The 14,996-nt window shown below is 40.6% G+C and overlaps 1 protein-coding gene across 2 annotated transcripts in view; it reads left to right on the plus strand.

Annotated features, from left to right (window-relative positions):
• CACNA2D3 (calcium voltage-gated channel auxiliary subunit alpha2delta 3) overlaps nucleotides 1-13,789 on the plus strand; it is a 753,656-nt gene extending 739,867 nt beyond the window's left edge. For both annotated transcript variants that reach the window (XM_017852939.1, XM_017852941.1), the window contains 3 exons: nucleotides 12,698-12,810; nucleotides 13,030-13,112; nucleotides 13,376-13,789. In XM_017852939.1, the coding sequence (XP_017708428.1) occupies nucleotides 12,698-12,810; nucleotides 13,030-13,112; nucleotides 13,376-13,468 (289 nt within the window). In that variant the 3' untranslated portion in view covers nucleotides 13,469-13,789. The remainder of the gene's footprint in view (nucleotides 1-12,697; nucleotides 12,811-13,029; nucleotides 13,113-13,375) is intronic.
• Nucleotides 13,790-14,996: the final 1,207 nt, after the last annotated feature.

Genomic DNA, 14,996 nt, shown 5'->3' on the forward strand with positions numbered 1-14,996 from the left:
GGGCCCCTCTCCTTTCATTCCATGGGGCTTTCTCCCCATATTTCAAACACAAAATACCATTCCTTGCCATCTGTCTTGGGCTGACAATGCCAAAGAACCTCCTGCCCAGGTTGTTTTCAAGATGTGGATAGGCACCATAAATCTCAATAAATCCTCGGTGGGCTGAGGATGAGTGGAAGTCATTATCATGGCTCTTACTGATGCGTTCTGTCTACAATAGAATAAATACCACCATGGGACACCACCCTTCAGGCAAAGCATCTTTCTGGCTTTTTGTGTGCCTTCCCCATCAGCAAGTCACAAATGGAATGCCATAATGTATCTATTGTATACATTTTTGAATAAATAAGTATAACAAAGAGAATATGCTGGTCCAATTTAATCTTAGCACTTAACTATGAAAACACAGCACATTTCCCACACTCGTGAAATGGAGCAGAAGAGGCCTATACCAGCTTGGTTCTTGGCAGGCCATCCAGGGTAAACCTGGTGTGAGCCATGCTTATGGCTTCTAGGGCAGCTCCCTAAAGCCTAGATTTTCCAACTGCAGGGTGATTAGGCGATGTAGTGGTGATGATACGGAATTTAAGAGCTTACCACTTAATATCCTTTTGTTTACAAATGACAGAGGCTCAACTCAGACAAGCTTAAACAATACAGGGAAAAGTTGAGATGTAAGCTTCAGGTAGGGCTTACTTAAGTTTCCCAAAGGTTAAGACCAAGATCCAGGTTTTCTGTATGCATTTCCCAGCCGGCACTTCCATTCATGAGCACAGGAAAGCTGCCAGTGGCTCCTGAGGCTGAAAATGTCTTTGTTTTCATGTGTTTGGAGTACAGATAAGAACTCTGCATTTCAGACTGATTGAAATAACTTAGGTTCAGTACCCAACTCTGAATCCATTGCTTTCTCCAGGAGAAGGAATTGTACCAATCCGCTTAGGTCTAGACAGCATGCCTGGACAGGGCTGGCTCCTCAGAAGCACCTGGGCTGCCTGAGGGAAGGGTGCAGTCCTTCCCAGGAGGAAGATATTTTTACCAAAAGAAGGGAGATTGGATATCAAAGAGAAACTTCTATAGAAGGTCAGACAAGGCTCTTTGTTTTCTGAAAGTGGTTGTGGACCTTGAAGAGTGGTGAGAATAAACAAAAATTCTGGGCTGCTTAAACCTCGTACTATATTCTGTGAAACTCGTTTGCCAAAGAGCTTGTGCTACTTTGAATTATATTTTTATCTTTCATTTTTTGTTTGTTTGTTTTTTGAGACAGTGTCTTGCTCTGTTGCCCAGGCTGGAGTGCAGTGGCATGATCATAGCTCAGTGCAGCCTCAAACTCCTAGGCTCAAGTGATCCTCCTGCCGTAGCCTTCTGAGTAGCTGGGACTATAGGCACACATCATCATACCTGTCTTTTTTTTTTTTTAACACAGAGCCTCACTATGGGTTTCCCAGGCTGGTCTCAAACTCCTGGGGTTAAGCGACCCTCCTTCCTTGGCCTCTCAAAGTGCTGGGATTACAAGCATGAGCCACCACACCTGGCTATATCTTTTACTCATTTTCCATTGTTATTCAATGACATGTAGAAAGCAAAAATAAAGGAGATCTCTGCTTTGTTCTCAGAAGTCTAGTAGGAAACAAAATTACCCAAATTAAAAAACAAAATATTAATAGCTGTCTGCCTGGTTACCTAGAGAAAGATGGAGGGAAGGAAGATACTAGCTGGCCTACTCAATATACTGTATTGATGATTAAATCAATTCCTACTGCCACCAACCTGTAGAATTGGAGGCATCTTTCCTTCTGACTTTTGATTTGAGTTCCTATTGGGAAACCATTTGTTTTCTTATTTGTTTCATTTATGGCTTCTTAATGTGTGTGACCTCTGCCTCCCATCTGACATTTACAGAAGCCTCTTGTTGATCTCACTTTTAACTGCCCTAGAAGGTAACTCTTCCATTTGTTTTCCTGAGTTACCAAAAGAGAATTTTCTACACACTCCAAAGCTTACAGTTTTGAGACTATCCTTTATGTAGCCTAGAGTGCTGGTGTCTGTCCTAGTCATTTCCAATGTAGCAGTACAAGGATGGCAAAATCACTGTGAGCATTTAATTCCACATGCATATAGAAGGCTGTGGATTTTATGTGGGTGATACAGGTACCTACACCATGTCATGGGAGAATGGAGGAGGACATACTTCCCTTTGAGAAGGAAGGCTTCATGGAGAAAGTGACATTTAATAAGACTTTTAGAACTGAATTGGGGTTCTCCAGAGGTATGGGAGGAGGTGGCTTCAACAATCAGAGGCTTTGCTGGTCCCTGAACCAGCAGCATCAGCATTGCCTAGTAGAAGGTGAGAAAGGCAGAATCATGGGCCCTACCCTAGACCCACTGAACAGAAACTGGTATTTCAGCAAGATTCTCAGGTCATCTATAAGCATTCTCAGCTTGAGAAGCACAATTCTAGACCAGTCAGTCTCAGCCTTGAAGGACGTTGGAATCACTCCAGGAGCTTAAAGAAGAAAAAAAAATACATATATATATATATATATATATATGCATGCCTTGGTCTTTGCAGGGATTCCAATATAATTTATTTTAGGTGTGGCCATCAGTAGGAAGAAAATGCAAAATGAAAGAAAACAAAATGTTCTTCAGGTGATTCCAGCGAGCAACCAAGGTAAGAATTAGAGCTCCGTCTGGGTCTCAGCACTGTGAGAGAAGCAGCATGGTGCACTCAGGGGCTCGTGGGTAGGTCAGCAGCCTGGATGTTGGACAGGAAGGTGGCTTTGGGGCTGGGATACTTGAACACATCAGGCTGGAGAGAGAGCCAGGTAGAACATAAAGGGCCTGTTTGCTTCACTCAATGCAGACCATCGGGTAGATGACAGGGGCTGTAGAAAGGTGAGAAAAGAGGGATAGGGTGTCAGCCTTGCACTTGGGAAGGACCACCTCAAGAATGGGTCATGGCAGGGAGACCGGATGGAAGATGAACCTAACATTTTGCGGATTAGCAGGGTTGGCTTCATAATTGGCCAGGCCAAGTGCAAATAAAAGTGTGGGCTGCTTGTTTAGAAAGCAAGAAAAATGTGTTCTTAAAGGTATGAAAGGTTAAAACTTTTTCTTCTTTCTCTGGTCTGTCTTGACTGCTCATGATATTTTTTAATTTGCCATTTTAATATTGTGCTCCTTCAGACACAGGGCTGCTCATTGGCCAAGTGCTTAAGGAGTCCTGCCCAGTTACCTGACAGGGTGTGCGGCTCAGCGGCCGCAGGGCTTCTCCCTCCCACTAGCCACAGGACGGAGGTGCCATGTCCTGGCTGGAGGAGGGGACTGAATCTCCCCTTGCCAGGGGCTCGCTGTCCTTACTCATGCGGGACAGCCAGTCCCCAAGGGATTTCAATCTTTGCATCAGATACCAAATACTTGGGTACCTGGATCAGGGTGGGCAGGAGGTTTGCCCCTGCTAAGTCACCCACTGAACATGCTGTGGCACTGCCAGTCACTCCGAAGCCTTGACCCTCTGTATGCCTGGCCCAGGCCCAGCCAGGTGCAGGTGAGGTGGGGGGCAGGGCTCTAGTTGCTGGGCTGAGTGCAGGAGGGGAATAGGTAGCTGGGAACACCCTGGGGAGATGGAGGAGAGTGTAACTGTATATGAGCAAAGCCTCAACCACCCCCTCCTCACAGCCCTCCTCTCTCTAATCCTATGCATGCCCCATTGGCCTCTGGACTTTACTTATATAACACAAATTCAGAGATAAAATTAAGAATTTTAAGACAGCCATGCCTGCAGAACACTCAACTCCAAGTGACCAGCCCTTCTGTTAGTAGGCCCCTCTGCAACTACACTGGTTGCACCCGTAAAGCTGGCCCCGCAGGATGGAGATGGAAGGATGGATTTGAGAGACATTAAGGACATAATCAAACCAGGGCATGGCAATGTTCAGGGAGGAACATGTTGAGAGTTCATTGGAGATCTCTGGCTGTATGACTGCATAGAGGGTGACACCATTAAGATATATAGGGAAACGGGAGAAATGATTATGGGAATGGGGACAGGGGCAAGCTTTAGGGACCGGAGAGCACTTCCTTTGTTCCAACAGAGAATCATCTGTCTTTTCTCTGATTTAATTGCATAGGCGGGCACTTTTAGAACAAGAATAAATAAGAGAGGAAAGTGAGCCTCCTTGCCTTCTTCTGACTCTAATTAGCCTGCTCTGAGTGTTTTATCCTAAGCATGATGCTAAATTTGATTCACAAATGGGTGCTTTCTTCTGTTCTTTTAAGAATTTTTTTCAGGGATGGGATTTGTGTCCAGTGTCTTTTAGGCACCTATTGAACAGATCCCACAGCACTGGCTGTTTTCCAATGCTGTATAGGGTGTCTTACATTAATAGATTTTCCGGAATGTGAACTGGATGTCAAGTGGGGAATTTTTGTAGTCCCAGATTTAGGGGAGGACAAGGTGACACCATGTGCCACAAGTTCTAGAGTTGGTTGGCACTAATTTAGAGTTGGAAATCCTCCCCCAACCCCCTACTCCCACTCCAAGCTTATTTGGGTTAGAACATGGGCCTGCCTTTTGTCTACCATGTGAACACTGATCAGGGCCTATCCAACAAGAATGTCAGTATTCATGGAAAGAGGTATTTCCCTCCACCAGGTACTTTTACCCTTAGGCATGGGTTATGTTCCTGTGGTCCCAGCTCCTCAGGAGACTGAGTGGGAAGGATTGCTTGAGCCCAGGAATTCAAGGCTGCAGTTAGCTATGATCACACCACTACACTCCAGCCTAGACGACAGAGCAAGACCATGTTGAAAGAAAGAAGAGAGAAAGAGAGAGAGAGGAAGAGGGAGGGAGAGGGGGAGAGAGAGGGAGAGGGAGAGGGAGAAGGAAGGGAAGGGAGGGGAAGGAAGGGAAAGAAGGGAAGGGAAGGAAAGGAAGGAAAGGAAAGAGAGAAGAAAGAGAAAAAAAAGAACTGTTTCGTGTTTCTATTTTTATTAAGCTGGGACCACTCAATAATCTTGTTCATTTGCATTTCTAGGCCAATCCTCACCGCAGCATGCTATATTGCTTTTTCAATGTCCCGCTGAAGTTTAGTTACTGCATTTCATTTAACATCATTGCATCAATAATCATAAGGAGAAATTATTTGTGTATTTCTCTTCCTGTCCACCTCCCTCCTACTGTCTCATAATATGGCTATCAAGTTATGCTAGAACACTTACAAAATAATTAAGTTTTCCTTTGAATTTAAACAGTCACCAAATGTTTGCTTTCAACTTACGGGCCCGGGCCCATGTAGAGAAACCTGGTGCTTGCTGGGACAGGGCAGGTGGGGGATAGGGCCACTTTCCACCTCCAAGGAGAACAGGATCCTGATGGAGAGCCACAGTCACGTGCTGCATTCAGCTGGGGAACAGGACACTATGAACAGGGCAGTGCCAAATTCATTAGCTCCCTGGGACCGACTCATTGACTTTCATTTTATCTTTGGATAAAATCTGGAGAATCTATATAAAGGGTAAAAATCTATAAAGGGTGAAATACATCAGTCTAGGGTCAAAACGTTTTAAGATTCTATCCTGACCAAATATTTTTCAAGCCACAGTTTTGTACCCATTTAATGAAAGGCAAGCCAAACAAGCTCTCCACATGTGCAATCCTGTGGTCCTCGGGGGATCTTATCCCTGCGTTCCTCCCCATCCTGCCTGCTTGTTCGGAGGGAGTACGAGGGAGGCATGGTGATCACTTTCATCATTTGGTCAGGAAAGCCCCTCTAGGAAGATAGTGTGCGGCAAATACTCTGTCTTGTCGGGGTAGGCTGTCTTGAAATCGCATCATCTTTTTCCCTCCAGTTCTTTCTCGGTCTGTAGTGAATGGGAAAGGGAGGACTGGATTATTTCAGTTCTGGCAATGGATACATCAAAATTGCTTCCCTCTCCCAACTCCCTTTCCCTTGAGGACCTAATTTATTTCACGCATTTTGACCTATCCCTGCTTAGAAACAACCGCTGTGATTCTCTGCTGAGGCATTTCCCTCCTCGCCTTTTTTGGCCCCCAGGCAAACCCACCAGGCCACAGCCCCTCTGACTATGATGTCAGCCTGGCTGCTGGGCCCAGCTGGATGGAGGTGTGTTTTATGAAGTTCAACCCTGCACCCTTGGCCATAAATACACATTGTACACATAAATGTACAGCTAACATTGCCCAGGCCCCTCCGAAGCACCATGTTAATAAGCAGACAGTAAGTCTTTAAAATATGGAAAAGTAGTTAATCTTTCCGCTGGCAAATCTTTTGTAGGGGGTGGCTTTTCTCCTCTCAGTGTAGCTGCTTGCAGGGCTTTTCAACTCCTAGGATTTGGGAAAGAAAGAAGCAAAGTTGGCTGTGGGGCTTTAAAAACAATAATATCTTGCATTTGCTGTCATTAAGCAAGCATCTGCATTGAGGGATCACTCTGGGTCTGTCCTCAAGGAGTTTGAGCTCTAATCATTCCAGCACAAGACAGACAAGTCTGCTGCCTATGGCAGAAGAACCGCACTAGCCTGGGCTCTGGAGGGCTGCAGCATTGTGCTTGAACCTCTGCTCTGCCCCAGTTACTCTAGGTACTTAATTTTTTGTTTCCCCATCTGTAAAATGGGCATAATTTTGTCTTATTCATATAGCTGTGGTAAAAGTTTACTTATCCTCGTTGAGTTTCAGTTTTCTCTTTTGTAAAATGGGCTTGACCCTCACAGTTCACTTTATAATTGTTTTAAGAAGACATTAATACATTCTCCTTGTAGAGAACTTCAGGGTTACAAATGGAGTTCAAGCCTCCCTTGACAGTTACTCCCTGTCATGGTCCTTTCTTCAGAGGTAACCACTGTTGCTGGTGTGGTATGTAACCTTCCTGACCTTTATTTATACATCCATGCATTAGGTAGGTAGGTAGGTAGATAGATAGATAGATAGATAGATAGATAGATAGATAGATAGACAGACAGACATATAAAGAATTTATAGAAATGTATCTTTTTTTTGTACTCACTTTATGTATAAATGCCAAGTACTTACCAGGCAAGTAATCCTAGAGGTTACAAAACAAAAAGGCTTACCAAAAAATTAAGATGCTCAAATCCCTTGGCTGATTGAATTCATTTAAAGCATATGGCTAGAAGCAAGGGGAAAGAGGGCAGAAGACCTCCCTCCCTGTATCCTGTGTTATGCACTGTTCCTCTGTTCTCCTCTTCTCTCTCCCATCTTCCCTTCCTTTCCCTTCCCTTGTCTCCACCCTCTCCTGCTCTCTCTCCCACTGATGGTGTAGCGAGGAGGACCACACTTGAGGATTCTCAGTCTGGAACAGGGCCTCAGCAGGCAGAAGGTGCCTGCAGCCAACACACACTTGCCTTATTGGAGAGGTACAAGGACAAGTGTGTAGCTTGCCTGTAACCTCCTGAGCAGCCACAGCATTTATCAGTGTGTCTCAGGCAGAGAATGGATGTTGCCAGTGAGTTAATTTAAGGATGACCCAGGAGAGAGCTATCAACCTAGAGATGACAAGGTCTGTGCCTTAAGAATTGAGTGCATTTAATTTTACGTGGTCCTTCCCTTCCTTCTTCTCTATAGGAAGATACTTCATATGTTCTTCCTTTACTATTTCTGTTCAACTTGCATACGCTCTACTTGTTGAGTCCATTTACTCTAATCTAACATGAGTCATGGGTCACTTATGTGCTATCTATACCTAATACATCTTATAAGTTTTATCCGTCTCATTTATTTTTCTTGTTTCTCTGTAGCAGAATTAAATGTTCTTAAATAAATAGTCCTAAATATTCTTAAATACTCATACTTTATGTATAGTTTCACATTATTTTCCCACTCACCATCTTGGGTCTCTCCTTTCATGACAGTAAATAGAGATCCTCTTTACCCTGCCACCTGGTGCCAAGAAGACCACCGAGTGGACATATTCTTGCTTATTCAATCATTGCCCCATTGTTGGACATTTAGGTGGGGTTTGTTTGTTTGTTTTGGGGTTTTTTTTGTTTGTTTGTTTGTTTGTTTGTTTTGCTTTTTTTCCATTTCAGTGAACATTGCTACCAAGAGCATCTTTGTACATGACTTCTTGGGTTCTGAACAAGAGTTTATTTTAATGAGAAGTAAAACTACAGAGAAAATAGGTATAAAAGATTTCCACTATAATAATAACAAATTGTCCTCATAGTAGCTATAAAAGTTCACTTTCCCACCCGTGGTATAGAACAGTATTCATTTCTTCAGACTTTCTCCATTATTTGATATTATCATAGATTTTAATTTTTACCTGTGTCCTAATCAAATCATTACTTTCACTTATACTTCTCTAATTTTTAGTGAGATTGGACCCCCTTTTACCTATTTGTTACTCATCTGTGTTTTCTCTTCTATGAATTGTCTCAGAATTTCGATATTGAGTATGGCAAGCAACTGCCCTTCCCTTTTTTATAGAATTCAATTTTTTATAATTGTCCAGACTATTCTCTATATTTACTCTTCTGAAAGAATCTTAGAATCATGTTCTCAAATTCCATAAAAAAACCTATTGACATTTTATTGAAATTGCTTTGAATTAAAACTTAATTAAGAGAGAAGTGACATATTTAAAGTATGAGTGTTCCTTTCCACCACCATTGTACTTCCCTCCAATTTTAGCTTGTGTTTTATGTTCCTCAGTAAATTTGCATCATTTTCTTCATAAAGGCGTATGTTTTACTCGATTTATTCTTGGGCATTTTATAGTGATTATTGATACTATCAATGGTTCTTTATTTCACAAATATTTTTCATTGGTTATTGCCAGTGTCAGGCTGTGGTTTTATATGCTGATTATGTAACTAGCCAGCTTGCTGAGTTCTTTTATTAGTTCTAATAGTTGGTCATTGGGTTCATGTGGGTTTTCTACGAACACAGCAATATCTGTTCTTTGGGTGATTGGGTCGAATTCACCTGGGGGTAGATTCTCAATGAGCATTTCAGTTTGGTTCATGGCAATTGGTCTGCTCATGATTTTTATAGCTTGGCCAAATGTAGATAATTTATGCTTTATCCCCAAAGGCGTGTTTCCTCTGAGTTCTCAGATTGTTTACAATGCTATACAGAATAGTCACCAAAAAATGTTTAAAATGCTCGCGTATCTTTCAGGTTATAATGATACTTTGTGACTTAATTTCTTGATCAGGAGTGCCAAAGTTGATTTATGTCAGTAAGCTTTTAAACCAGAGTTTGATTCTGTTGGTTATCTTCACATTTTAATTTTTATTTTATTCTTCTGCCTTTATCATTTCAAGTTCTGTCATTGATTCAACAAATATTTACTGAGAAGTTGCTGTGTCCCAGGCACAACTCTAGGTGCTAGAGGTAACTAATAACCTCAGGCAGTTAGATGCAGCCTTGTTACTTTGGAAACTACAGTCTTTTATGAGGGGCAGACAGTAAACAAGAAAGGAGAAAGATACAGAAGGAAAGTTTTGAGGTCATTGGTGTCCTTGGCAAGAACTGATTCAGTTGGAGTGGTGAGGACTACAACCTTGTTGGAATACAATTTGTGAAGGAGAGAGAGGTATGAAGAGAGAGAGTTGCGGGGAGAGAGAGAAGGATTATAGATAATTATTTTTAGGACTTACGGTATAAGGAAAGATAGAGAAACGGGATGGTCGCAGGAGGGAGGGTTAAGAGACAGTTTTGTTTTTCCTGAGCTGGGAGACGTGACAGCATGTTTGCCAACCTCCAGGAAGGGCTAGTAGATGAGGGGAACTATTTGTGCAGCCGTCACTTGTCTCTTCTTTTCCACCAGTCACATCCTTGAAGAAGCCTGAGAGATAGGCTTTGCAGAGGGACATTAATACTCAATCCAGTGGACAAGGAGGAAGACAATGTATAGGGCCCAGGTGCAGGTTTATTTTCTTATTTTTCCAGCTTCTTGATTTGAAAACTTAGTCAATTTTTGCAACCTTTATTTTTTCTGATGAAAATGTCTAAGATTATACTGCACAAATTTGAATCTGGGCTATTATCAAATCTCAAGGATTGATGAAAGGTATTTTTTAACTTTTAATTTTCACTGTTTGTATCTTTTTGGTATTAATTTCTAATTGTACTCTACCATAAAAGAAGAGGGTGTAATCAATACTATAGGTTCTTGGGAATGTGTTGCAGTTCCCTGTGTTTGAAAATAATTTGTATTCTGTGTTTATATCTGAAGAGTTTTGGGTCCATATTTTTAATAGGTCATGCTTTCAGAAAGCCCTTTCGTTATTTCTTTCACTTTGTATACTATTATCATTATGTGAATAAATAATCATGTTTTATCTTGCTAGTGGATTATAATTCTTTTTGGTATGAACTATTTTATTTATTACATTTTAATGATTTTTTACTCTGAATATTTGTATATTACTACTAAACCTGAACCTGTTTCTTTTTTGTTAGCATATTTTTGATATATTTTTCCCTCCTCCTATGTCATTCTGTTTTTGGAGTGTTTGTGGCAAACAGCATCATGTTTGTAAACCCAATTTAAGAGTCTTTGCCTTTTAATATGTGAATCTAACAACCTCACAGTTATTGTGATTGGTAATAATTTTAGGTTTATACTGGCAGTCATGTGTGTGTAGGGGGGTGTTTAATTTCTCGTGCTATCCAGATTTATCAGGTTTTAAATACTTTTAAATATTTTTTCAATGATTATTCCTAATTTGAAAATATAATTTTCTATAAATGTCTACGGAAATTTAGAATCTATTTTTCTCTGGACATGACATACCTTTGACTCTCTTTTTTCCTCAAAACTTTAAATATATTACTCTGTTTCTTCATCTTCAGTACTCCCACTGAGAAACTGGTTTTATTCTCATTCTAAGTAATTTGTTTCTAGGGAAGCTTTTAGAATTGGTCTGTATCTTTGAGGATAGGAAGTGTTTTACTCATGTTTCAGTGGGGCCATTCATTGAAAAGAATTGGATTTGTTTTTTCAGTGCAAAAAATATTTTCTCCCTTTGGATCTTTTACGTCATATTTTCATCTCTTCTCCCTTATTGTTCATCTGGCAGACACACTTGGCTTAATCTTCTAGTCAGCCATTTGTTCTTCTGAGTGTTTTGTGATCTTGGTTTTGTGGTTTTCTTTGAGACTCTATTAACCTGCCACCTCCAGGGTAGAAATTGTGAGCTCTCTGAAGAGAGGTATCTCAGGTAGAATATATTTATGTTGATGGGTAAAATCCATTCAGAAGAGGCCAATTGCTGGAGTAACATTCTTGCATAGGCGAGAGTCTAGTGTTAAAGAGGGAAGATAAAGCAGATATAGATATAGATAGATATGGATATAGATGGAATTAATTAGCAAAACAGTCATCAAGATCGAATATTTTTCTGAAGCCAGATATAGTTCTAGACAAGAGTGGGAAGGGCAGAGAGTAGGTGTCCCAGTGTAGATAGTGGTTAAGGCATTGAGGAAACATCTTTGCACCGTGGCAAGCCCTGTTCCCTACTACAGATGAAGAAAATGAACATAACTGTGGGATATTAGATGGGCATTGGGCATTTATAGAAAAGAAGTCAATTGTGTTGCAGTCTCAGAGGCATTTATGGATCATTCAACATAGGAGGTGACAACAGGTTAAAAAGGGGGGAGTTCCTTTCCCTTCTTTATAATGTCCCGTAAAGCAGAAGAACTTTTCTTCATTGCATGATTTTAGTTCACCATGGTGATATACTCAAAAGAATGGAACACATTTATTGCGAGAAAGGCAAATGAAGATAAAACCTTTGGAGAGACTGACAATTTTGTTAATGTCCATTTGTTAAGTTAAAATCTATTAAACTGAATTTAATGAAATATTATGAAAAGTTATGTGATAGGGGTTCTAAGCCTGGAGTTAAAATTATTTAGCTAATCTGTTGGTTCTGGAAGAATATGAGATTTTGATCCCTCATTTGTTCCTCCAAAGAGTCAGTAGTGTTTTGTGTTAAAGGATTATTTTATAGTGTCTTTGTCACTTCACCACGTTGGGCAGTGTGAGAAGGAGGCACTGCCAAGCTTGCTTAAATTGGACTAACTATACTGATGGATCAGAAGGTCAGAGCAGCTATACAGCCTTGGTTCTTACAGAACTTGTGCTCTGGGAAGTGTGGGACCTCATAAATGACCAGCATTAATCTCATTCAAAACACTGTTCCTGTATACTGGGCAGACATTGTGCAAAGCAGTATAAGGAAGGCTCTAAGAAGTTCACTACCTCTTTTGCCATTGGTATGACATAGTTTCACTCTATCCTTGAGGGAAAGAGGAGAGAAAATGCCACTTAGAGGAACATCAAATGTAACTTGGGGTAATGTGTAGGCTCTGGGAGAAGGAAATCAGTCTTTGAAAGTCTCACCTCTTAAACTTTGGAAACAGGTGATTCAGCCAACTCTGACTCTTGTGTTTTGTACATACAGCATTTCAATCTTTCCAAGGTGAGTTGTATGAGCCGCATGTCATTATAGCTATTGTTTTCCTAGTGAAGCTAGGTATTTATAAGTGAAGAGCCTCATGGAAAAAGGTAACATTAGTAGTAAAACAGTCTCCAAAATTTGCTTTACAAAATATGGTAGTTGCTACCACCCAGGAGAGAAGTCTTCCTCTTGACTCTTTAATTGACAGATAGTAGATGACTGTCTCACTACCTCTTGTTCCAACAGATCCTTTGTCATCCAGCAAATCCCAAGCAGCAACCTGTTCATGGTGGTGGTGGACAGCAGCTGCCTCTGTGAATCTGTGGCCCCCATCACCATGGCGCCCATTGAAATCAGGTATATCCTTTTGTGTGCAGGTCCAGTCACTACCACAGAAACCAGTAAGGGGGATCAATAGTAAGGAAACCTGGGGGAGAAATATTAGAGAAGGAAAATTACATCCTTTCCACTGTTGGAGAGAGAGAGTAGTTAAGAGAGTTGTCATTACCAAGTTTTGACCTCTGAAATGCAGAGTAGAAAAAAGCAATCCTTGGAAACATGCCTTGACTACAGTCAACATAATGAATCCCTTAAGTGTGAACGTCTAAAGGCCCAGAAGATCAGAAGACGCCCAGAATCTTGTCATGGCTTCCATCCTGAGGTAAGTCTGAGAACTGTTCCTGTTTCCTTTTCCCATCAGAATCACCATGAGAGTCTCACACTGGTCAAAGAACTACAGCTGAAAAGTGTACTCATGAGAAAATAATCCTTTTCAGTAAACTGAGTCCGCACATCATCTAGGTCCCAGAAGACTTTGTTCTTACATTAGAGAGGGGAGAGAGGTCTGGGGAATCCACATGGTTGGAAAGTTGAAGGTGTCCTGGAGTCCATTTGCGTCTAACCAACCCCTGCCTTTCCCTGTAGGAGAATGCAAGGGAGTGTGGGGGTGCGCCGAGTCTCCGGGCCCAGACAGTCCTTCTTCTGCTCCCTCTGCTTTTGATGCTCTTCTCAAGGTGACACTGACTGAGATGTTCTCTTGGCATGCTAAATCATGGATAAACTGTGAACCAAAATATGGTGCAACATACGAGACATGAATATAGTCCAACCATCAGCATCTCATCATGATTTTAAACTGTGCGTGATATAAACTCTTAAGATATGTTGACAAAAGTTATCTTTTTACTTTGCCAGTCATGCAAATGTGAGTTTGCCACATGATAATCACCCTTCATCAGAAATGGGACCGCAAGTGATAGGCAGTGTCCCTTCTGCTTGAAACCTATTGAAACCAATTTAAAACTGTGTACTTTTTAAATAAAGTATATGAAAATCATAGTCTCCATGTTTGGATTTGATCATCACTTTATTGCTAAGAATACCAACTGAAAACAATGCATGGGGAAAAAGGTCCCCATTCTAGAAACCAGGAAATGATGGCTGTTGGCAGAGCCTTCGTTCTAAAGCAGATTCTAGGCACATATTTAACAATTGTTTAGATGCTTCACTCTCAGTTATAAAAATATTTATAGAAGTAAATCAAAATATCATCTACATGGGAAGAGTTTATTACATAGAACCCTGAATTTTGTTGAACTAAACTTCAATGAAAATCATAATTTGGATGCGAACACAAGCTTTCATCATATTCAAGTGGTGAATTATTTGGGAATAGAAATAAAGAAGTCATAAATCCTAGGAATTTGGTCTGAGGAGACTTGAAGGAGGAAAAGTACAATGATTATAAATTTGGCTTCTGGCTTTCCCCATAAACAAGATATGAAATTAGATCTCAAGTAGTATAAGAGATGAAACTACCCAGACATGTAAGCATTTCTAAACACTGGCTCTTGACCCAAAGAAAACAGATTTCACTGGATCATGATTACTAAATAAAATGGAATAATTTCCATGCCTAGGCAGAGTAGAGAATGCCTTACTTTATAGGACAGACATCTAAAAGTTATCCAGAGAATCCTACTTAAATTCTTTTTAAAAGGGGCACATTATCCTCTTGACAGTTTAGAAAAACTGATGTCACTGTACTGCTTTATACTAAAAGGATTCCACAACATTGTTGTAACTTTTAAAATCACTATGCCTCCAGTGCTGTTTGTTCTCAACATAACAATACTGTAACAGGCAAACTTGCCAAACTTTCAACAGCCGTGGGGCTATGGAATTGTGACAATTGATATTATTCAATCAGTGCATGTGGTAAATGAATAAATTCATTTGTTGCTCATACAAATATAAAGATATATTACATTTACACTGATATATTGATATCAGATAAAGAGCCACAATTTATTAAACTGGAATGATAAGACTCTAAACCTATAAAGTCACACGTATAAAGACATTCTATTTATGCCTAAGGTGATGGCCAGAGGAAAATTGCGCTTAATACTAAGAAAGATGAATTTATCACAGATCTAGGTGATTTATAGAAAAATTTAGGTGATTTTAAAAAAGAGCAAGTTCGGGGATTTATAAGAGAGAGAAATCATATTCTAATTAAATTTTAACAAAAATAACATGACAT

The sequence above is a fragment of the Rhinopithecus bieti genome, unplaced genomic scaffold (genome assembly GCF_001698545.2).
Source record: "Rhinopithecus bieti isolate Rb0 unplaced genomic scaffold, ASM169854v2 scaffold_35730, whole genome shotgun sequence".
Taxonomy (NCBI): Eukaryota; Metazoa; Chordata; class Mammalia; order Primates; family Cercopithecidae; genus Rhinopithecus; species Rhinopithecus bieti.